The sequence below is a fragment of the Aedes albopictus genome, chromosome 2 (assembly GCF_035046485.1).
Source record: "Aedes albopictus strain Foshan chromosome 2, AalbF5, whole genome shotgun sequence".
Classification (NCBI taxonomy): domain Eukaryota; kingdom Metazoa; phylum Arthropoda; class Insecta; order Diptera; family Culicidae; genus Aedes; species Aedes albopictus.
Window position 1 is genome coordinate 160,844,716 of NC_085137.1, and position 23,614 is coordinate 160,868,329.

Genomic DNA, 23,614 nt, shown 5'->3' on the forward strand with positions numbered 1-23,614 from the left:
GTTGCGCACACAGCCGCCGGGCGGGTTCTGCGGCGCTTTCTGTTTGATCTGGAAAACTGACAGCATTGGGGCGTCTGATAGTATCCACTTATCCTCGTTGGGTAAATTACGATTGCGTTGTGCATTCAACGCTCATCACGAAATTCCTGCCCACCGATCATGGACCATCACGCAGGAGAAACAAACATTTTTTTGCAGGAAAAAAAAAGAGTAAATAAACACCAGCTGATTGAATGCTGAAGCTAACTGAATTGACATTTCCGCGAGCTGGACAATCACGAGAGAGAAAATGGCTGCGTGCTTTCTTTGTTAAATCCTCTCTTGAAGCTCTTTGGTGCTTCCGAACGGGGTATTAAATTTAATCTCGGATTTGGTAAATCCCAGATTAAATCGCGGCTAAAACGCGTTGGTGCTTATCACCATAAGTCCCGTCTTCCAAGGCCGGCAATAATGCCGGCAAGTCGTATCCCAGCAAGGCGTCCCGGAAAGCTGAGAAGGGTGGGCCTGAAAAGGCTGGCCCGTCTCGGATGGAAGGTGTAGGGTCGGGTCCGGAACGAAAAGAAGGAAGCTCAATCGATTTACAGCATCAACAAACAATTCTTTGGAGCTAGCTTGCGTGTCCAAACTGGTGACCATCTTGCACAACGTCTCTCCAAATTATCTCTTTCCAGAGGATTCTCGACTACTATGATCATTTCTTCACGCTGTCCCTAACCAATGTGATATAAGGAAGGTGAGGAGGAACTCATCCTTTGCTTGTGTTAGTAAAAGTCGAAGATAAACAACTTTTAAAGAGAGGGTAGGTGACGTCATACAAGCTAAATAACAAGAACGCTTGGGCAATGCCGCATTCCCATCAAAATACACCAACAACATTCATTCGATTTCATGAGTTCAAAATAATGATTCAGCTAAAACAAACCTGGGTAGAAACTCCCCTGTAGACCTCCCAATACATCCGCTCAATATATTAAAAACCTGGAGGATCGAGAGCGCAAATATTCGCAAGAATTTTAATTTCTCCACGACCGAATGGCGATGTCGGAGGACATCGTGTCTTTTAACGAGGCTTTATCGCCACCACTAACGCATTTTTTATTATTGATCCGAATATTCTGCACATAACAAACATTCATCGTAGCTTGAAACGATTGGCCAGCTGCATTTTAACCTGAAATATAAAGAAATGTTATAAAATTCAGATAAACCTACATTTTTTTTCTTACGCTGCAAAACTTGTCCCTGTTTATGTTCAAATAACAACACGAAAATCACCCCTGGTAACAGAAGAATGAAGGGGCAGTGGGACTGCAGAAAATTTCGGCGGGCTCTGAAAATCACAACAACTGACCGTATGACGTCAAGCGTTGTTAGGATGTTACGGGTTGCTATGTAAAGTAAAAAACAGCGCACTAACACTATCAAAATCGTGTGTATTACACAAAACGATCTCTTCACCTTACCTTTATCACATTGGTCCCTAACAACGAGCACATGTACCGGGACACCGAAGAAAATCATCCACTCGTTATTTTATGACTACATTATAAAATTCCTACAGAAGGGAACAGGCGGCTGCGACCGTTGTTAGGCCCTCAGCAACCACAAAGTAGGGCGGACCATGGTAAGGACACCCCCCCCCGGATGAAAGTTAAGTGGAAGAGGGAGCAAAAAAAAAACTGCTAGATGGGCAGAATCGTAGGGACACCAAACTCAGGAGAAGTTGGAAGGTTGGTGGCATGCGCGAGTAAGGCGACGCGCTCGTCATCAAAACCGAACAGTCAAAGTACTCGGTCGTCTTGAAAACAGTATTTGACGTACTCGTACGGGTGAAATGATCTTCGAGTTCAAGCGCGACAAGGAGTGCAAGAGGGTGCCTGCAAAAGTCTGGCGGAAGAGGTCCTTGGCGAAGGAATCGAGGTGAGGGATCTTATAGCGGAGGCGACTCTGAATGTGAAGAACCTAGATAAGATCACCGAAGCGGAAGAGATCGTCACGACACTGCGGCAACATTGCGAGGTGCAGGAGGCCACCACAGCCGCTCGGCTACGTAAGGGCCCGGCAGGGACACAGCAAGCCTTGGTACAGCTACCTGTGGTGAATGCAAATAAGTTCGTTAAAGTAGAGAAGCTAAAGGTGGGCTAGTCAGCATGCCAACTGACCTTACATGATCAACCGGAGGTTTGATTCTGGTGTCTGGAACCAGGACAAAAGTCATGGGACTCTAAAGGCCCTGACAGGAGCAAATTGTGCAGGCGATGCGGTACCGAAGGCCATAAGGCAAAAGGCTGTTCGAGTCCATCATCGTGTTTGTTTTGTTCCGGGAAATCCGTGAAGAACTGGAAGTTGGGGACGCGAAATCGCCATCACAGCGGACCCTTACCGAGAATCCGCCGGCCACGGCAATTGGATCGTGAATGGGACTGGTGAAATGGCGGCGATATGGACGACGGGTAAATACCCGTCTAGGAGTTGGTGTCTCTACCTATGAAGGCCAAAGTAAACGGGGTCTTTTTCTGTAGCTGCTTTGCGCCTCCGCGGTGGTCGATCGAGTAGGTCGCGCAGATGCTGGACTGTATGACGACCGTACTGACTGGACGAATGCCGGTTGTAATAGCAGATGGCTTTAATGCCTGGACCGTGGAATGGGGAAGCCGTTTTACGAACCAGCGGGGTCAGATCCTGCTAGAGATACTGGCCATGCTAGATGTCGACCTGGCCAATGTCGGAACCTAGAATACCTTTAGTCGGAACGGTGCGGAGTCGATTATTGACGTTACTTTTTGTAGTCCTGGCCCAACAAGTAATTCGAACTGGACAGTAGTTGATGGTTAGACTCACAGGGATCACCTGGCGATTCGCTACGGTATCAAACTATAACAACAGCAGGCAGTGGGTAGAGGAAGAGGTGGCTAGGGCAAGGCCAAGCCGTCGAAGGTGGAAGACACCTTACTTCGAAGAAAGGATATTTAGGGAGGCGCTCCGCCGTGAGCGAAACCTACTTGGTTGAAGCGATACTCTCGTGTGCGTGTGATGCGATTATGCCTAGGTAAGTCCACCCTAGAAATGGGAGACCACCGGCCTACTGGTGGACTCAAGCGATTGCGGATCTGCGCCGTGCCTGCCTACGGGCTGGTTGGCGGAGGCAGTGAGTACGAACTGAGGATGAGTGAAACGAACGGTGGGAGGTGTTCACCGCTTCTAAAGTTGCGCTGAAAACCGAGATAATGGCAAGAAAAAAGGCCTACTTTGAGGGTATCTGTTAGAGGGCCAATGCGAATCCGTGGGGTGATGCCTACAGGATCGTAACGGCCAAGACGAGAGGTGTGAAGGCTCCTATAGAGCAATCTCCAGAGATTTGGCGAGGAACATCGGGGAGTTTTTTCCGCGTCATGATCGTAGTCCTTGGACTCCATTCGTAGGACAGCCGGGGATTGCGGCTGGCGATGAGGACAGAATCACCAATGTAGAACTTGCGGGGATAACAAAGTCTCTTAGCCTAGGTAAGACCCCAGGTCCGGACGGAGTTCCGCATCTGACCTTACAAGTAGCTATTGCAGAGGCACCCTAGAAATTCAGGTCTGCTATGCAGAAATGCCTGGACGAGGGAAATTTTCCAGAAGTTTGGAAGCGGCAGAGCCTGGTTCTATTACGAAAGGCGGGGAAAACACCCGCAAACCCGTCGGCATACAGACCAACCAACGGCAAAAGATCAACCTCAATAGAATGTTGAGGAACACCGAGTGTGTAAATGGTCTCTCGAGCCATCAGTTCGGTTTCCGGAAGGGGAGGCCGACCGTAGACGCTATCCTGTCGGTTACAAAAGCCGCCAAGATTACACTCCAGCGTATGAGAATGGGGATTTGCCACTGTGCAAGTGACTCTGGGATGTAAGGAACGCGTTCAATAACGCTTTGGACGATGTGCTTCTAGTTACTGACCCACATCTGAGTTGTGAAGTGCTTTCACATAACCTTAGGGATTCCGCAAGATTCTATCCTGGGTCCAGCATAATGGAATGGCATATACGACGAGGTGTTGAGGTTGGAGTTCCCGGTGGGGGTGATGATCGACGATATGCTTATCTTCAATAGCCACGTTGATTAGGCCTGCAAGAGAGCCTCCACAGCTATAGTCGGTGGTACTGTCCCAAATGATGTCAAATAGCTCTGTGGTGTATGCTAGTAAGAGAACGAAAATACTATTGTCAGGAGGCCTTACCGGGTCACCTCAGTATGTACAAATACTAAATTAATTTGCCATAAATCCCACAATAGAAAGTTGTAGTGACTACACGGTATTCAAAGTTCGGATCACATCTGTAATTCAGGATGCCCCCTTAGGATTAGAAATTTCTAGACCAAAAACAAGCTATGAATGCAGCAACAGATGCTACGAACTAAAAGGCGTACTGCCAAACAATATACAATTCTAGGATGACTGATGGACAAAGAATAATAACAAAACCTCGTCATCCTGGGATTGGACTACGTTGTTTATTTGGATGACTGTTCATAATTCATGTTATATGTTGCATGCTGTGATTTGTGCATTTGTAATGTTCCATTTTTTCGTATCTAAGTTCCGTGGGAAAATTTAAAACCGTGGACCCGATATGCAAAAGGAATTGAGCATTTGTAGGGTTCCAATTCATCCGTAACATTGGCGTCCCACGTGGGGCACGATGCATTTGTAGTGTTCCCCAAATTTTTATTTGTTACATTTGTTTATTTTTGTATCGCTACCTTTATTGGGTCGAGGAGTATTCCTGGTTTCTACTCTTGTTGTAGAAGACGGCCCTTAATCTCCACACTACCTGTCCTTTCAGGTGTCTGTTAAGAAGATTATCCCAAAGTTTGGAAGAAAAAAAAATGACTTGTAGTGCCAATGAAATTCGGCAATCAAATCAGTGAAGAGGCCCTCGCTGGTTGACCAGGATTCACAAAAGCTAGCAAAGTAGCATTAAAATGTTTTAAAAATATGTAAGGATGATGTCACTGTCACATACGTCAATTGATCAACTCGTACATAACTAATTCAGTTAGGACAAAGCTTTGTTATGTCTGAGACTACTTATCTTGCACAGATATTACCATGGTTGCCTAATCTAAGATCTGTACTACTGGAGTCTCTCAAATTAATGTCTGAAGTATCTCGGATAATGCGGTGAGCATTAGCATCATTGCCTATATAATTAGCAGATCGCGTTTTGTAAGTTCAATATGCGATGATGTGTTTGAAAGCATCCGTAGGGGACGGTTCGTCATATGGAAAACAAACCGAACAATAGACGTATTTTCTGTTGAGGTTTCTAAAAGATAAATCATTTGTGACAGCGCATGTATCTCTGGTAGTTAGTTCAGAGACGTGTGTAGCAAAGTTTGCGTTGTTGACAAGCAAACATGCTCGAGGCATGCATGACACGTGAGTTTAACATTTAATTTTTACTGAAAAAAACAATCACCGAATTAATAAGATTACCTATGTACAAGTCCTTCTTATAAAAGCATGGTTCTTGGAATAAATCCAGGAAAAGCAAAATAAAAATTATACTACCGTTAAAAGATCGCTCATGCTCATGCCCAGGAACATGCCAAAGCTCTCACTACTTCTCGTTATTTTTTTTTTGCATAAACGCACAATCGATAATACATATGTATCTATCGATTTCTTGAGTCACTCATCCTATCGCATATCCCTCCAACACGTTATCGCCCATTTAACGCTCTAGGTGTCCCCATCCAAACGAGCAAGCAACAGTGTCCCGATGATAAAAAGGGTAATTAGTCGATGATACGCAGCACATGCCAACATCAAACAATGACGACACCATAAATCATTACTCGACGGTCGTTATATTGCGCCGTAGTCGTTGTCATCGTCGCCGCTGCCGTATGCTGATCCGGAATCCTTTCGTTGTTTCGTTGACATACAATATAGGTACAACGTAAGCATATCAGGTTACCCCTTGAGCTGATATGTCTGCGTTGTCGCTCGCGTCTTGTTTGTTGTTACAACGCAACGCAACGACTCCACATCTGCAGTACCTAGGTAGTACCCCCACACGTGTTATGTGTTATTGTTCAAAAGTCGTTTTAGATGCTCATTTGACTGTCGCACCACCCTCCCTATGTGTGAAGTAGGTACAATATGGGTACTGATACAGGTGTGCCTAATACTTCCGCTTCAGGAAGCCACATTTTCACCATGAGGTGCACACGTAAATAAACGGGATGGGGGGAAAAGTACTTACCGGTTCTGTTACACCAGACCAGTATCGATTTGCTTGAGCTTATCGTTGATATACACTATTATATCTACCCATGCAAAAGCAGGAAAGGTAAAGAATGACAAAATATATTATAGCATTACTGGAGTGCCTGACGCAACAAAATTGACGAATGTTGTCGCTTTATGCTTTAGTTTAAAAAATGGATGTGCGTTGCTATCAAGAATTTGTTACACAAGAATATCATTTTCATCTTAAGATTTTTTCAAAAAACATACGAAAAACCTTCAATGGCAATATGTACTTTAAGCGAACAACCTGAATTTGCTCCCAAAATAGCCCCAACCCATAAATGATCCGAATTATGAAGTAATCTATTTTTGTATCTGTTACCCTTCTTCACATTCTGTTGTATGCTGTTCAAACTACGACTAGCTCAATTTTGTTTACGTTACTCGTCAATGGGTTATACCTTCCACCACTGTCGGTGCCCTCCTTAAACATAGTTATTATCCTGAGATTTGAGAGTAACTAATAATCGAAACACGTTCTCGTGCAATACTATGGTGCGAGACATGTTCGCCGTTTCCCTTCTCAGTAATCTCCGATTTCTCCATTCAGGGAAAATGAGTACAACTACCACCTATCTACAACTTAAACCAACTGCGGGTTTGGGAGCGAGTTTTTCCCAACGAAGACGACGATGACGACGACGACAGCTGATTGTTCACGAGTTCGTGTTCATATTATTGGGTGTTTATTTGCTGCTCACGTATTACATGTTTAGTAGGGTAAGTGTTCCAATGATGGCTATAGTACCAATTATTCGACATAGTTGATTTTCACCTTTTAACGATGTAAATCAACAAATCAAAAATTCAGTGAGCAACAGATCACGATCACAAGATGGTTGCACTCATTTAAACTCCACATTTTGCTCAAATTATGGTAGAAATAAATCATTTTCCTTAAAATTTCGGTTTCCTTGCACCCTTTTTCGCCATAGTGTACCAGTTATGGCCAATCCCATAAGGAATGCATGCAAATAGTGCGAAAAGAAACTGAAGTTAAAAAATGTAACCATAACTGGTACAAGGTTCCTTTCATTGGCACACGCTGTAATAAATAATGAAAGTAGTTTTGGCTCCGTTTCTATATTTTTCCTGTTAGTATGGAAACTAAGCTATCTTTTAACATATTGATGACATTCGTTGGTCTACTCGTTATTGTTGTACAAATAGTTTTCCTTAGGTAGTGCCATAATTGGTACAGGCACCCTATATGTACCTGTGTCTTTAGATGGTGAGAACATCACGTTATTGGCGGTTTGCGAGTGGAAGGAGGCTACTTCTTGGTAGATGATGAGACATACTGTGCACAAGTCGAAAAAGCTGGAAGACACATTTGATGGTTAATAAAAAGTTAGTAGCTTATGATAGTTTGCCGAAGTTTTGTTCGGACTTGACTACACTTATTTAGTCAAGCTTGAACGCATCGACATGTGAAATACTAGTGATGATGATGATGATGATTTGTTCTACGATCTATTGTAGCAAGGCAGCTGCCTATAGCACTGGAATAATCTGAAAAGCGATTTGATCACGATTGTACAGTTCCCGAGCAGAAGGGAATAGCAACAGCATAATAAAATGTGTTATTTTGGAAAAATAACTGAGTTATTTTCATGTTATTTACATAACATATCCTGTTATATACTTGTCTGTCATAAGCGGCAAAATAACAAAAATTACAACAAAAAAATGTTCCTGGAAGACCTTTTTAATAACATGTTTTGTTAGTTTCAATAACAACTTAATAACAGCGATTTTTTAAAATATTTCAATAACAAATTTTGATTACTTACCTTACCGGTCAGGCTAAGGCCGGGGTGGCCTCTGCTGTACATAGTAGCCGCCTCCATTCCACTCGGTCCATGGCTGTTTGTCTCCAGTTCCGCACTCTGCGTAGGGTCCGCAGATCGTCCTCCACTTGGTCGACCCACCTAGCTCGCTGCGCTCCACGTCGTCTTGTACCGGTCGGATGACTCTCGAGAACCATTTTAGTCGGGTTGCTATCCGACATCCTGATGACGTGACCCGCCCACCGTAGCCTCCCGATTTTCGCGGTATGGACGATGGTTGGTTCTCCCAGCAGCTGATGCAGCTCGTGGTTCATTCGCCTTCTCCAGGTCCCGTCTTCCATCTGCACTCCGCCGTAGATGGTACGCAACACCTTCCGTTCGAAAACTCCAAGGGCGCGTTGGTCCTCTGCACGTAGGGTCCATGTTTCGTGCCCATAGAGGACGACCGGTCTAATCAACGTTTTGTAGATGGTTAACTTCGTGTTACGGCGAACTTTATTCGATCGTAGAGTTCTGCGGAGTCCAAAGTAGGCACGATTTCCTGCCACAATACGCCTCTGAATTTCTCTGCTGGTGTCGTTGTCGTCGGTCACCAGTGAGCCCAAGTACACGAATTCTTCAACCGCCTCGATTTCATCACCGTCGATATAAATTCGGGGTGGCGGGCGCGGTGATTCCTCCCTGGAGCCCTTTGCCATCATGTACTTTGTCTTCGACACATTAATGACTAATCCGATTCGCCTGGCTTCCCTCTTTAGTCGGATGTACGTTTCCGCCATCGTCTCAAATTTACGAGCAATAATATCAATATCATCGGCGAAACCAAGCAGCTGAACGGACTTCGTGAAAATCGTCCCACTCGTGTTTATCCCCGCTCTTCTTATTACACCCTCCAAAGCAATGTTGAACAGCAAGCACGAAAGACCATCACCTTGCCGTAACCCTCTGCGAGATTCGAAGGGACTCGAGAGTGTCCCTGATACTCGAACTACGCACATCACTCGATCCATCGTCGCCTTGATCAACCGTATCAGTTTATCCGGGAATCCGTATTCGTGCATAATCTGCCATAGCTGTTCTCGATCGATTGTATCATACGCCGATTTGAAATCGATGAACAAGTGGTGTGTGGGCACGTTGTATTCGCGGCATTTCTGCAACACCTGGCGGATGGCGAACATCTGGTCCGTTGTAGCGCGTTCGCCCATAAATCCAGCCTGATATTGCCCCACGAACTCTCTTGCAATCGGTGATAGACGGCGGCATAAAATTTGAGAGAGTATCTTGTAGGCAGCGCTCAGTAGTGTGATCGCGCGGTAGTTCCCGCAATCCAACTTGTCGCCCTTTTTGTAGATGGGACACACGATACCTTCCATCCATTCCTCCGGTAATACTTCCTCCTCCCAAATCTTGGTAATGACCCAGTGTAGTGCTCTTACCAGTGCTTCTCCACCGTATTTTAGAAGCTCGCTTGGTAGCTGATCTGCTCCAGCGGCTTTCGTCTTTCGGCTTGAAGGTCAGGGGCCGGAAGTCTTTCGTCCTGTGCACATACTCCTAGATCTGTTACCACGCCACCTTCGGTACTTGCAACGTCGCCATTGAGGTGCTCATCGTAATGCTGCCGCCACCTCTCGACCACCTCACGCTCGCTCGTGAGAATATTCCCGTGATTATCTCGGCACATGTCGGCTTGTGGCACAAAGCCTCTGCGCGAGCGGTTCAGCTTCTCGTAGAACTTTCGTGTGTCCTTAGCGCGGTACAGCTCTTCCATCGCTTCGCGATCTCGTTCTTCCTGCTGGCGCTTCTTCATCCGGAAGACTGAGTTCTGCCTGTTCCGCGCCTGTTTGTAACGTGCCTCATTCGCTCTCGTACGGTGTTGCAGCATTCTCGCCCATGCTGCATTCTTCTCGTTTTTCAACTGTTCACATTCGCCGTCGTACCAGTCGTTTCTGTGATTCGGAGTCACGAAGCCTAGTGCTGTAGCCGAGGTACTACCTATGGCAAATCGTATGTCCCTCCAGCCATCTTCAAGTGTAGCTGCGCCAAGCTGCTCTTCCGTTGGTAGGGCCACTGCTAACTGCTGCGCGTAGTCTTGAACCACTTCTACGTTACGAAGTTGCTCGATGTTGAGCCGCGGCGTTCGACTTCGACGCGTGGTGATAACTGTCGAAAGTTTTGAGCGCATGCATACAGCTACTAAGTAGTGATCCGAATCTATATTCGCACTGCGGTATGTGCGGACGTTGGTTATATCTGAGAAGAATTTACCGTCGATTAGAACGTGGTCGATTTGGTTTTCTGTTTGATGGTCGGGTGATCTCCAGGTGGCTTTGTGGATATTTTTGCGGGGAAAGAAGGTGCTTCGGACTACCATACCACGGGAGGCTGCAAAGTTTACGCATCGCTGGCCGTTATCATTCGATACGGCGTGCAGGCTGTTTCGACCGATTACCGGTCTGTACATTTCCTCCCTTCCTACCTGCGCGTTCATGTCGCCGACAACGATTTTCACGTCACGCGGCGAGCAACCATCGTATGTTTGCTCTAACTGCGCGTAGAACGCTTCTTTCTCGTCATCGGGTCTCCCTTCGTGTGGGCAGTGGACGTTGATGATGCTGTAGTTGAAGAAACGGCCCTTAACTCTCAACAAGCACATCCTTGCGTTGATCGGCTGCCACCAGATCACGCGTTGTCGCATCTTGCCCAACACTATAAATCCTGTTCCCAGTTCATTGGTGGTGCCACAGCTTTGGTAGAAGGTAGCCGCTCGATGCCCGCTTTTCCACACTTTCTGTCCAGTCCAACAAAGTTCCTGCAACGCCACGATGTCGAAGTTGCGGGGATGTAGTTCGTCGTAGATTATCCTGTCACATCCTGCGAAACCTAGTGACTTGCAATTCCATGTTCCAAGTTTCCAATCGTAGTCCTTATTTCGTCGCGTGGGTCTTTGCCGATTGTATCGAGTAGTATTTTCTCCTATGTTATTCGCAATGGGGATTTTTACGGGTGGCTTATTGGGCCTACGCCAACACTCCTGTCTCGCCGGAGGGCCATCGTGCCAGTTCTGTTTAACGTCCCAACCAACACTGGGACGACCACGCTGATGGGGCTACCACCTTGGATCTAGCTGGGCGTGGTGCAGCGTTTCTTACTCAGCCGCTGGATGCCAGAACAGACGCTGTTTGAGCCGCACCTCCTTGGTGAACAGACACTCGGATCGTACCTTCTCAATCTAGCTGAAGTCAGAAGGACAACAGTGCCCAGGCTGCGCTACCAGCTAAGCACACAACTCTTAGCTGGCGGTCTTTGTCATCGTTTGACCCGTGGAAGCATGAGGTAGGAACTTGTGAGGACCAGAGCTATATTGGACGCTCTCCTTATCGACTCACCGTTTTGCAGCCCAACAAATTTTGATATGAATACGTTATTGATAACAATGTGAAAACAAAATTTGCTTTTTTTCTGTTGCGGATAGGAACTCCTCCAAAGTCCCATATGCATTCAATGGGATACGCAACAATAGGATCTATTGTTAAATATTTCATTCATAATTGGGACACTATTGTTGTTGCAAGCGATTTATTATCGAGAATGTGTTGTTCGTTGTTGAATTCCCCCAGTTGATCCCAAATGTTTCATAAAACGGCTAACACTCTATTACACTCTCTATGATCGTATTCATACCTAACTGAAACTGGGACAAAAAAACAGGTATACTTCTCAAAGTGCTTATAAAACAAAAGGCTGATAAGTTGGCACTGTCACAGTTAAAACGTAATGTCAGTAAGAAGAGGAACTGATGACAAACAAATATTTTCTCTTACAGTTCCTCACGGAATGCTGTGAACAACGAAAATCTCGAATGGTGTAGTTTTGATTGCAAAGCTAGTTATGTTGTAATATTAATGATCAAATATTTGTACAGTCTCAATGACACAATAATAACTGAACTTGTGCTACAACAAAACATGTTATTGAAATGTAATTTAAAGAAAATATACCAAGTGCACGATCATAACAAAATAAGATTGCCCAACAGAAAATGTTATGGAACGATGATGACTTAATAAGTTAATAATAACAAACCGAGATATAAAAACAGGTTTTGTGATTTCGTTGTTATTATTTTGATATTTTCCTCTGCTCGGGTTGTAAGTGATCAGGCAACCTCTTGCATGAAGGGCCAAAAACGAATGTGCTGACCCATAAGCAGAAATACTTGCATAAAACTCGTGGCAGGGGAAAAGAAACTCCTTCCAGAAGAAAGTTATAGCATGTTGAACTTTTTTGTGAGAGAAAAAAAAGTTGCCTATCCCAAACATTTTGGCCATCCCCTGTAGTTTCTATCATATTTTGATACAATTGTGTAAAATGATGCTCAGAATGTCAAAGAATCAAACAAAATTTAAAACATAATATGAAACAATAAACACCAAAGATGTTAAACATGATTATATCACAATGAGTTATACATATCATAGTTTGTTATAATTATGTTATATTTTTGTTAGAATCTTCTAGTCGGGCCTGCACACCTTCTTTACATAATTTCAATCGTGGTGCAGTTCACCTACACGCCTACACTCGCATCGACATGTGTAATACTAGTACATCAAAATGCGATAGAAAAGTGAGATTATGCAATCAGTAGTTCCCAATCTGGACCCACAGCCATGCTAATTTATCAAAAGCCGAAAGTCCTAGAAATCCTTAAGGATCACTTCTTACAATAAAGGGATGTAACAAAGCATAGTGATTCCAAAGCTGAAGTAACGGTCTATTTGGCATATAGTAATCTAGTATGGCTCTGATAATAAACCACGTAGATTATATTTTGGCCAATCAAATGCCCCTCGTCCCGCTGAAGCGCCCATGAGACCAATTAAGATCTCTATAAGACCCCTTGAAACGCCCATGAGATCCCCATCTCCTGGAACTCCCTGAGATCCCCTGAAATGACACTGAATGCCCTGAAACACTCCTGAGATCTCCTGGAACTTCGCTTGAAACCCCTGAAATGACACTGAGACCTCCTGAAAGTTCCTATAAACAATTTCATTTCGATGATGATTAACCTGGGCTTGTTAGGGGAATATTTGTAAGTAAAAAGAAAATCGGGTTAAGTACTATTCCTTTGAATTCCACTAAGAATTTGCATCCTTTGACAGATTGTTGCACATTGAGTCCTCTATTAAAGAAAAATGGAAGTATTTGTATTTGAGACTTTATTGACATCCTAGAACATCCTGAACATCCTGAAGTTTGGAGAAACGCAATCAATGACATATTAGTTGTTCTAAAAGCTGGATTCGGATATGGGTTACGTTAATATATATGTATTCATGTAACCTTTGTCAAGAATTTCATAAGGTGTTTTATATTCTGGGAGGTTCTAGGTGCTTCAAACTGTCCTATAATGAAGTCCTTCAAATCCACAAGAATAATGTTATTTGTTTTTACCATAAATAATAGTATTGGATAATCAACTGGGATTCGTAAAGCTTTTGAAATCTCTAATGTCATTTATATTCACTAAAGGAATATTTCAGGTCAGCCAAACTACCTTGGGGTTCAGAAGTTCAGGTCTACACTCGCAACAGCAATCATATCTGTTATACAGAGTAGCTTTTCAAAATCAACCGCGGTTACTGGACCAACTTGAAGTCTATTAGATACTATAATAAACCTTTGGAACATTCAAGGTCGTCCAATCTGCTCTATAATGAATTTCTTCAAATCTACAAGAATAATTTCAAGTGTTTTCGCCATAAATAATATACTGGAACCTCTTTTTATGCACATGGCTGGTACTGCATAAATTAAAAATGTGCATAAATTTAAAAAGGCATTAAAAGAGGGAAATTTATGCATAACTTTAATTAGAGAATCTAGTTTGCGAGAATAGATCTTGCTCCTGGGCAGTTGAGGTGGGGCTAAGGGGGTTTCCAGAAAGTTCCCAGAAAGTCCAAAAAGGAGGCTCCAAGGGGCTTCAGGGACGTTTCAAGGGTTTGTTTCGGGGAAGGATTTCAGGAGCCTTTTAAGGGTATCAAGATTTTTTGGTGTTTTCATAGGATTACGGGGAATTCTGGGGTATTTTAATAGTATTAAGTGGGTTTCAGGGGCGTTCCAAGGGGCTTTAGGAGCAATTCAAGGGATCTCAGGAGCCTTTAAAGGGCGTTGCAAGGGGTTTGAGGGGCGTTTTAAGGTATTTCAGTGTCTACTCTGAAACATCCTGAAATGCCTCAAAAATCGCCCTTAAACTCCCCGGGGACTCCATGTAACGCACCTGAGAGGCTTCGAATCTCCTGAAAACTTCTCGGTTACGCTTCCGTAAGGCCTCAGAATCCCCCAAAAATGCTTTGAAATGTCTTGAAATGCCTCCAAAATCCCCCTTAAACCCCCTCGGACCCCATGTAACGCACCTGAAAATCTGCGAACCTCCCGAAAACTGCTCCGTAAAGCTTCCGCAACGCCTCTGAATCCCACCGAAGAGGCTCTGAAACGCCCTGAAATGTCTCCAAAATTCCCTCTTAGACCCCCTCGGACCCCATGTAACGCACCTGACAGACCCCCAACCCCCTGAAAACTCCTCTGTAACGCTTTCGTAACGCCTCTTAATCACGCCGAAACTGGTCCTAAACATTCTCAAATGCCTCGAAAATCCCCTTTGAACCCCTTCGGACCCCATGTAACGCACCTGAGAGGCTCCAAACCCCTCGAAAACTCCTCGTAACGCTTAAGTAACGCCTCTGCATTCCGCCGAAAATGCTCTGAAACGTATTGAAATGCCTCTAAAATCCCCCTCGGACCCTATGTATTGCATCTGAGAAGCTCCGAACACCCCGAAAACTCCTCCACGCTTCCGTAACGTCTCTGAGACCTTCCGAAACACCCAAAAACGAACATGTAACCTTCCTTTGCTCTCCTCTGTAAACACCCCTTGGCCGCCGTTGCAATAGTTCCCGTCATTATTAAATATTTTTATGCACAATATTGGTTATAAGTAGCTTTCCCTCTTTTTATGCAGGGCATAAAAAAGGTGCATAAATTAAAAGTGCATAATAATATCATGCATAAAAAGAGGTTTTAGTGTAGCATTGCATAATCTACTGGGATCCGTGAAGCTCTTGAAATCTCAAATGTCATTTACAGACAATACAGGAATATTCCAGGCTAGCCAAACTACCTTAGAGTTCAGAACTAAAGGTAACCCGTATCAGTAGCTATATCTGCTATAGTGAGTAGCGTTGCATTATCAACTGTGGTTATTGGATCAACTTGTTGTCTACTAGATACTACCAAATAATTTTGGAATTTTCAAGTTCGCCAAAACTGTCCTATATTGAAGTCCTTCAAATCTAAAGGAATAATATTATGTATTTTCGCCATAAGCAATAGCTTTGAATAATCTGCTGGGATCTACTGCTCTTGAACTCTCAAATGTCATTCCGTGTTGGCCTAACTACCTTAGAGTTCAGAACTTAAATGTGCAGGAGTACGTGCGGCGAAGAGTGAACCACGAGCTCGCTGTACGGAGAGCCTAGCATCCGGAAGGTGGCAAAAGCAGGAAGGATACGATGGACAGGCCATGTTGTAAGAATTCCGGGCAACAACCATGTAGAGCTGGTGTTTGCAAGAGATCCAAATGGTACAGTAAGCTCTAGAGGGCATCGCGCAAGTTGGGCGGACCAGATGCAGAACAATCTCGCAAATGTGGGACGTGACCGAGGATTAACGGACTGCAGCCACGAACCGTTGTGTTGTGGCTAAGAATTGTTGATTCAGTTTTAATCTATCCGTTTTTAACGCTAAATAAATGAATTAGATACAATCATTACGGTTGGTAATGTTTTTTTTTTATTCTTAATCACTTAACCTAATTTACAGCTCTTTTGTCCACTTGGGTACTACGTGAGCTATTCCAATTGAACGCTGCACCTCCACTTTGTACAGCGCCTAAATGTATTCTATTCTATTCTACTGTATTGAACTGGCTGCCTTTGTGCTTCTTTCATTCTTCCTGTCCAGGTAGAATGATGAGCACGATGATGTTGATGTGTGGCTGCTGTTCCTTTTCCAGTCCGATTGGGGGTCCATTATGAGTTGCGGTTCGCCGATATCCAAATTCCGGGTCCGTTAGAGCTATATGCTCCGAAGAGGGTCAGGTGCCAGCTCGGGGGGAAGAGCAGCTGACGAAAAATTGCAAGTGCCGGGGCTGGGTTCGAACCCATGACCATCCGCTTATGAAGCGAACGTGTGGACCACTACGCCACGGGCCCCGACGATTGGTAATGTTGTGTAACTCAAAACAATAAAAGAAGATATTAGTACGTTAAAGTATAGCCTAGGATATGCCGAAAAACTTTGCCAAGACCACAAAGTGATCCGACACTTGTGAAAAAAGTTATAACGTACAGATTGCCTGGTGGTGCTTAATATTTAACATGTAAAGGAATAACATCAATAATAAAATCTCAATTTTTGGCCTAAGTTACCACCCGAATAACTTTTCTCACAAGTGTCGGATCACTTTGCGGTCTTCGGCAAAGTTTTTCGACATATCCTAGGCTATACTTTAACGTCATTAGTTACATGGTATTGGACAAAAGAATTCAACTTATGAGTAAAATACAAAAAGTACGTTTTCCCATACTAACTTCCATACAAATTTCAATCACAATGCGGAATACGGGTACGCAACCAATCGCTCCCAATTTTTGCATAGTTGTTTTAGACGCTAATATAGATTGAAAAAGCTTGGTTCCGTTTCTCCATACAACGTTGACCCACTCTAATAATGATACTGTCTATTGAGCTTTCAAGAGACTTACTGGACATGAAAAAATACAAGTCGTAGCTTTGTATAGTGAAAGAAATAACCGTTACACCCGTAGACTTCAGGATCTAAACTCAATAATAGTTTGGATGACCTAGGATCTCCCGACTGATCTGATACTGTCTATTGATCATTTAGAAAACTTATTGGACATGTTAGATTACAAATCGTAGCTTTATACAATGAACGAAGTCTTCGTTGGACCTGTAGACTTTAGGATCTATACTCAAGAACAGTTTGGATGACCTAGGATATCCAAAAAAAATATTCTGCATCATATATGCTGTTGAGCATCAAAACTACAGGAATACGTTGGAAAAATTCCGGCTTCAAGGGTTATAGATACTGCTCCATGAGATGAACAATCCGAAAAACATTTTCACTACTTCCTAGCATTTCCGGTGCTTCAGAAATTCCCGTGGCCCGTGACGTCATATTGAGAACCACTGGGCTATATTCAAGTAAGTTGATGCAAAGCGTAGAATCCAAAAAAAATCCATCTTTTTGTCCCACTTGCGGTTCTTGAGAAATTCTCATGGCCCGTGGCCATAGATTGGAACTGATTTTTTTTAAACATAACTATATTAGAGTTACTGATTCTTGAAATGATCAATCCGAAAAACATTTGCACATCTTCCTAGTACTTTGGGTTCTTGACTGAAACTGCTAAATTATTAATATAACTAAATAACTTATTACCTTTGACGGAGAGGAGAAAAAGCTTAAATTAGTAAACAATCAAAATAGAGGGTAGTAAAAACGTAGATTGTCTGTTGATATGCTGAAAGTCTATGAATGTTTGTCACCGAATTTTGGCCTTCACTGCACTGCATCGCATTGAATGAACAGAAATGATTTCCGCTAGATTTCTAAATCTTTTCGTTTCACCATATCGTTTGCCGCCTGAGCACTCGTCCTAATTTATTTCCGTTTTCCTTTCCATTCTCATTTCAGATAAGAGCATCCCTCATTTGAATTGCAGAGCACCGTTGTGTGGGACCGTTCCAAGGCGTCACCGTTTTTCCGTTTCTCCAGTCCGGCAGGCGGGCGAGAATACCCCGAAACGAATATCATCAGTATTACTATAATATAAGTCAAAAGGAAGCGAATTTAGAAGAATATAAGCAAAAAAAAAAACTCGTTGGAACAATCCAATAAATCCTGCTACGAGAATAAGGACGACGATAAGAGCCAAATCGAGACTACTTTTTACTTATAGTGCTTATACACACTCACACCAGATACCAGAAACGTACTTCCAAGGCGTTTATATAACGCTCGTCACTTTTTACAAGTGTCGAAAGAATAGCGAAAAAAAAAAGGAACTTTTAATAGCTCATATAGTGACTGACTGTAGCGTCGAGGCTACGAAAGGAGCAACTAGGCAGGCAAAATTACGATTACAGCGACGACGACCACGACAACCACGACGACGGCGGCGACCACGGTAGAAAGCAGTAGCGAGCCGGAGACGAAGACGACTGTCATGATGACGAACGGTATTTCGGCCGACAACCAAACTAACGGCGGGAGCCAGGAGGACTCGAAGACCAATCTAATCGTCAATTATCTGCCGCAGCAGATGACCCAAGAGGAAATCCGCTCGTTATTCTCCAGCATTGGGGAGGTGGAAAGCTGCAAGCTTATACGAGATAAAGTTACGGGTAAGTTCGACTGTGCATAAAAAGCACTTAGAAGCGACTAACGGAGGGGTTCTGTAATTTTGGACGCTTACCTATATAATAATGATTGTATGCATTAAAGTTACGAATAAACCAATAACAATCCTATAACCTATTGGGGCATAATTTTGTTTCAAGCGAGATAGACACTTTATCTGCGATCCGTATATTTGATACTGATCCATCCAGCGTTGCGCTTATCACACTTGTCAGTTTCGCCGTAAATCCATGTTTTGTCAAAACTTATTTATTTTCACTTAATCGTATGCTGCTTTAAAATCAATGAATAATAGATGACGAGTCTGACAATTATATTGCCGACATTTTCCTAGGACCGCCATTTAAACATGTGATCCGTCGTTGATCGATAAGCCTAATATTCGCCGACCCGTTAACGCCCAAAGTGTCTCACAATTTGAATCTTCATATAAATTTGTTATCAACAGTCAAGTTCCAATAAAATGAAAATGATATTGCTACATTCTGATCCGTATAGATACAAGGCAATTTTAAACGAGTCAAAGAGAGTATAACTACTTAGAAACAATTGAAAATGGACCGTCACATTGCGGCTCGCTCACTACAGAAATAGTCAAGATTGTTTATTTTTCCTGTGCGCTGCCACTCTTATTTGATCTAATATAAACTTTTTCATTCAGTAAGGCCATGCTAAGAGGCTCGGGGTTCGTTTCCAGGTTGGTTCAGGATCTTTTATAATGAAGAATCAGTAACATTTTCCTGCCTCTTGTAGCATATTTTCCCATAACTGATACATGACTCGCTACACTAATGAAGAATACCCACCAGGAATAATCCTCCTAGGAATCAAGTAAATATAAACAGGAGGTATTCAGTATCAGGAAATATCCCGGGAGAAATCCTAGGAGTCCCGGAATAAGCTCCAGGATGAACCTCGAGAAGATTCCCGGAAGGAATCCCTGGAGAAATCCTTCAAAGAATTCAGCTGGAATTCTCCGGATGGAACTCGGGAGCACACTATGAAAGAATTCTGAAGATCCTTGAAAGAATCTCAACAGCAATCTCTGAGAGTATCCGGGAGGATCTCGGAAGAAATCCCAGAAGAAGTCCAGGGCAAAATCCCGTAAATAATCCATGAAGGAATCTTGGAAGTATTTTTGGAGAAATCATCAAAATATTCTCAAAGAATCCTGAGCGTAATCCCAACAGGAAATCGGCCGAAGAATCAATATAGAAATAGTGTCAGAAATCTGTGAAGGAATACTAAATGAATATCGGGAAGAATATCTGAAAAAATGGCGTAAGGAATCACCAATGAAGGCAACCCGGGAGGACTCAAAGAACTTTGGAAGGGACGGAATGGAAGGAATCCATGAAGGAGTCGATGAAGGAATCCTGAGAGAAATTCCTGAAGAAATTCCGACAGAATTTTCAGAAGGAATTTCTCAAAAATTTGGGAAGAACGAATCTGAAGGAATCTCAAAAGGAGTCTTCTTGAATATCCTGGAGGAATCCCTGAAAGAGATCTCTGTGAGAGATCTCTGAAAAAATCTTGGAAGAACCTCTAAGGACTGTTCATTTTATAAAGAGGACAACTTTGCAAGGCTATAAAAAGAAAACGCGTAGTTCAAATTTAAGCAGCCTTGGTTGGTTGTTCAGTACATTGTATTAGCAGATAATAACTATAATTAAATTGGGTTAAAATTGTTGGACTTCATAGAAATGTGGCAAAGTGTTGGGAGAGGTCAATTTTTCGATCCCCAAAAACTAAAGATAAACACAAAATTACTGTAAAACATCGGTGTATCGTTTTTAATTTCATAAAAGTGTTTGCCATACTGCAGCAGTATGAGTGATACATATTCTGGCAAAATATAGACCTAATCGGAATATTTGTTGTAGAGATATTAAAGTTACAAGTTGGTCTCGATTTTCAGTACAAAATTTATTTGTTAAACAAAAAATATAAGAATATTAAATTTTGAATGTTTTCAATGGATCTAGCCGAAAGTACTAATAATGCAATTTCAAATGCAGAAAACCGCTTCTTGATAGCATTGTTGGCTTGGTTACTGTGCTTCATGGCAGTTACCGGAGGAAAAACAGCTTCGTTCTTTGAAGGTTCTTCTAAATAACGATGTAACCCATTGCAAATACAACATAACAATGATGTCGAAAATAAAACTTTACATGTAGTTATTTTCAAATAAGGTATATAATCACATAGGATCAAGCCTTGCTGAAAATAAATAATAATAAGCTTCTCTAGAATCGAAAACTTGCATTTATGGGGCAAAAATATATGAAATTTTTCACTATGGCCATAATTAAGGATTAAATTTATGATGAAGAATGTACTTTAAAGCATATTTTTCTTCGGTATAATTTAGAATGCGATTCTCTTCTATACTGGACAAATTTTGAACTGAATCCGTAGTGTTATTGCATCACTGGACTTAAATAAGTATGTTTTATCAATTTCATTGATAACAAGGCAACTTACTATATCAAGCTGTATAATGCTTGGTGCATTATTATTGACCAACTATTACGTTTTACCTTTAGTAGAATAATATTGGATCCCAACACATTGAAAAGTTCATGAAAATTCAAAAGTTATGTATGTGGAAAGTTATGTAGAATTTTGAGAAATTGGTTTTTACTGAGTTTTAACGAAAACCGCTCCAGTTCCATCACTAAGGACAATTTGTATAATGTTATATTTTCCCTACACTGTAGAATAGCTATGGAAGTTTATGCAAAAAACTGGTAATGATTTTATTGAAAAATAAAAAAGATATCACACAAATAAGGTGTCCTCTTTATAAAATGAACAGTCCTTAATCATTGGAGGAATCTCTGGAGGAACCCCAGAAGAAACCCCTGAAGGAAGGCCGGTAGGAATCCAAGAAGAAATCTCAAGGGAAATGCCAGAAGGAATCCAGAGAGGAGTCCCACTAGGAGACTCTGAAAAAAATACGAGGAGAATTTCATAAGCAATCCTGTGTGAAGAAATTGCCTGAAGTTAAACTTCACGTATAAAAAGAAATAATAAAAAAAGGAATCCCGGTAGGAATCCCTGAATGGATCCCTGATGGAATAATTCAAGGAGTCTATGGAGGAAGCCTGAAGAAATACTGGGATAAATTAAAAAAGAAAAGCCGCAAAGCGTCAATGAAGGTTTCGTGAAAGATCCATCTGAAGGAATCTCTGAACGGATCCAGTAGGAATGCCATATGGAATCTTTATTCAATTTTAGGATAAGAACCTGGAAGAGCGCCAGAAGAAATCAACAGTTTTCATAAGGAATTCCGGAGCAAATTCCTAAAGAAATCCCGGGAACGAGTCCTTGAAAAGATTCCTGAATAAACCTCGAAAGAAAATTGTAATGGGAAAGAATCTGTGGAGAAAACCTAGGAAGATTCCTGGACGAATCCCCGATGAAGTGTCGAGAAATACCCTTGAAGGAATTCCGAATAATTCCATAAAGTGATCATTAGAAGAATCTCGGGAGAAATCACTGGAGAAATTCCTGGAGGAATCGCTGAAGAAATTCTGGGAGGAATCCCGGGTGGAATACCTGGATGAATTCTTGATGGAAACTCAGAAGATTTTTTTTATAGAATCCTGAGGATTTCTTCAAAAGAATTACATACAAATTCAGTAAAGGAATCCCGGAAGATATCTCTGAAAGAGTCCCTGAAAATATCTAGGAGGAATTTCTAAATGATTCTCGGGAAGGAATCTCGGTAGAAATAGCGGAATTTCCGAAAGAATCTCTATATAAATGGGTCTTGGAAGGAATCCTTAAAAGAGACCACGTATGACCTGAATGACGAAATTCAGGGAGGTATAAATAAAGGAATTCTAAGTGGAAGATCTAGAGAAAGCTCCGGAGAAAATACCTGCAAGAATCCTGAAGTAAACCCTAGGAAGAATGAGTAAATTACCTGTGGATGCCATATATTACAAAAGTAATGAAAATATAAAGAGTAATCTATGTTAAGAAAAGGGAGAAAATCGTTTTAAAATTTCAACAGGTTTTACGTATTCAGTATGACCATGCTAAGGCTGACGGGTTCAATTCCCGGTTGGTCTTAGTACTTTTCGTAATGGAAATTTCTTTGGCTTCCTTGGACATGAAGTATCTTCGCGCCTGCCACATGCAAAATGGTCAGTGGCAGAGGAAGCTCTCAGTTACTTGCTGTGGAAGCTGAGAAGCAGGCTTTGTCTCAGTTAGGACGTAACGGCAAGAAGAAGACCCGATAATCATACTGCCTAATGACCTTCGGCCGAATGGCCTGACGATACGTGGTTAATGAACGGCGCCAAAATAAAGATCATTTGAATAGAAAATTCATATGAGCAACTTCACCGAAGAAACCTTCTTCAAATTTCAAACCATTATTGATAAGATATCAAGAAAACAAACTTCTTCACATTTGAAATTGGATCCATAAACCGCGGCCATATGTAAATCTTTGTAGCAACGTGTGTCAGCCAATTCTGGAAGGTACTTATTCACGATGTACAAGTTAGGGATGTTCTGAACAACTTCTTGGTAGACAGTATGCTGAAGTGTTGTATGATTCTCAAGATATTTAAAAGTACTGTTCTGGCCCAGCTTCCGTTCGGGGTAGATACCCTATAAACAGCATGCTGAGCGGACATGGAAGGCCTTGTAGCGTCTAACTATTAAGTATCAATCACTATTAAGTCCTTATTTTCAAGACGCTTCAACTGAATTCACTTTTTTAGTTAGCGAGTAAAATTTACTGATTTAGAAAGTTTTTATTGAGAAAATTTCTGGCATATTTGCAGAATTCATGAAATTGTTACTTGGAATTTGACGTTTTCTCTCAAAGTTTCAGTGAGAACCCGGAAGGCTAGGTCATCAAAGAATCTCTTAGATAATTCCTGAATTAATTTCTTTTGATTTTGCCAAAAATCAAGGTAAATTGCTTGTGAATTTTGTCGAATAGGACACGTTTTTTTTTTGAGAATTTATGATAAATCTCATGTAAAAC

General features: G+C 42.2%; 1 protein-coding gene across 4 annotated transcripts in view; it reads left to right on the top strand.

The window, feature by feature from the left end:
• LOC109405903 (ELAV-like protein 4) overlaps positions 1-23,614 on the top strand; it is a 63,963-nt gene that overhangs the window by 25,691 nt on the left and 14,658 nt on the right. For all 4 annotated transcript variants that reach the window (XM_029859446.2, XM_062850651.1, XM_029859443.2 and 1 more), the window contains one exon: positions 17,881-18,590. In XM_029859446.2, coding sequence (XP_029715306.1) covers positions 18,413-18,590 — 178 coding nt within the window. In that variant the 5' untranslated portion in view covers positions 17,881-18,412. The remainder of the gene's footprint in view (positions 1-17,880; positions 18,591-23,614) is intronic.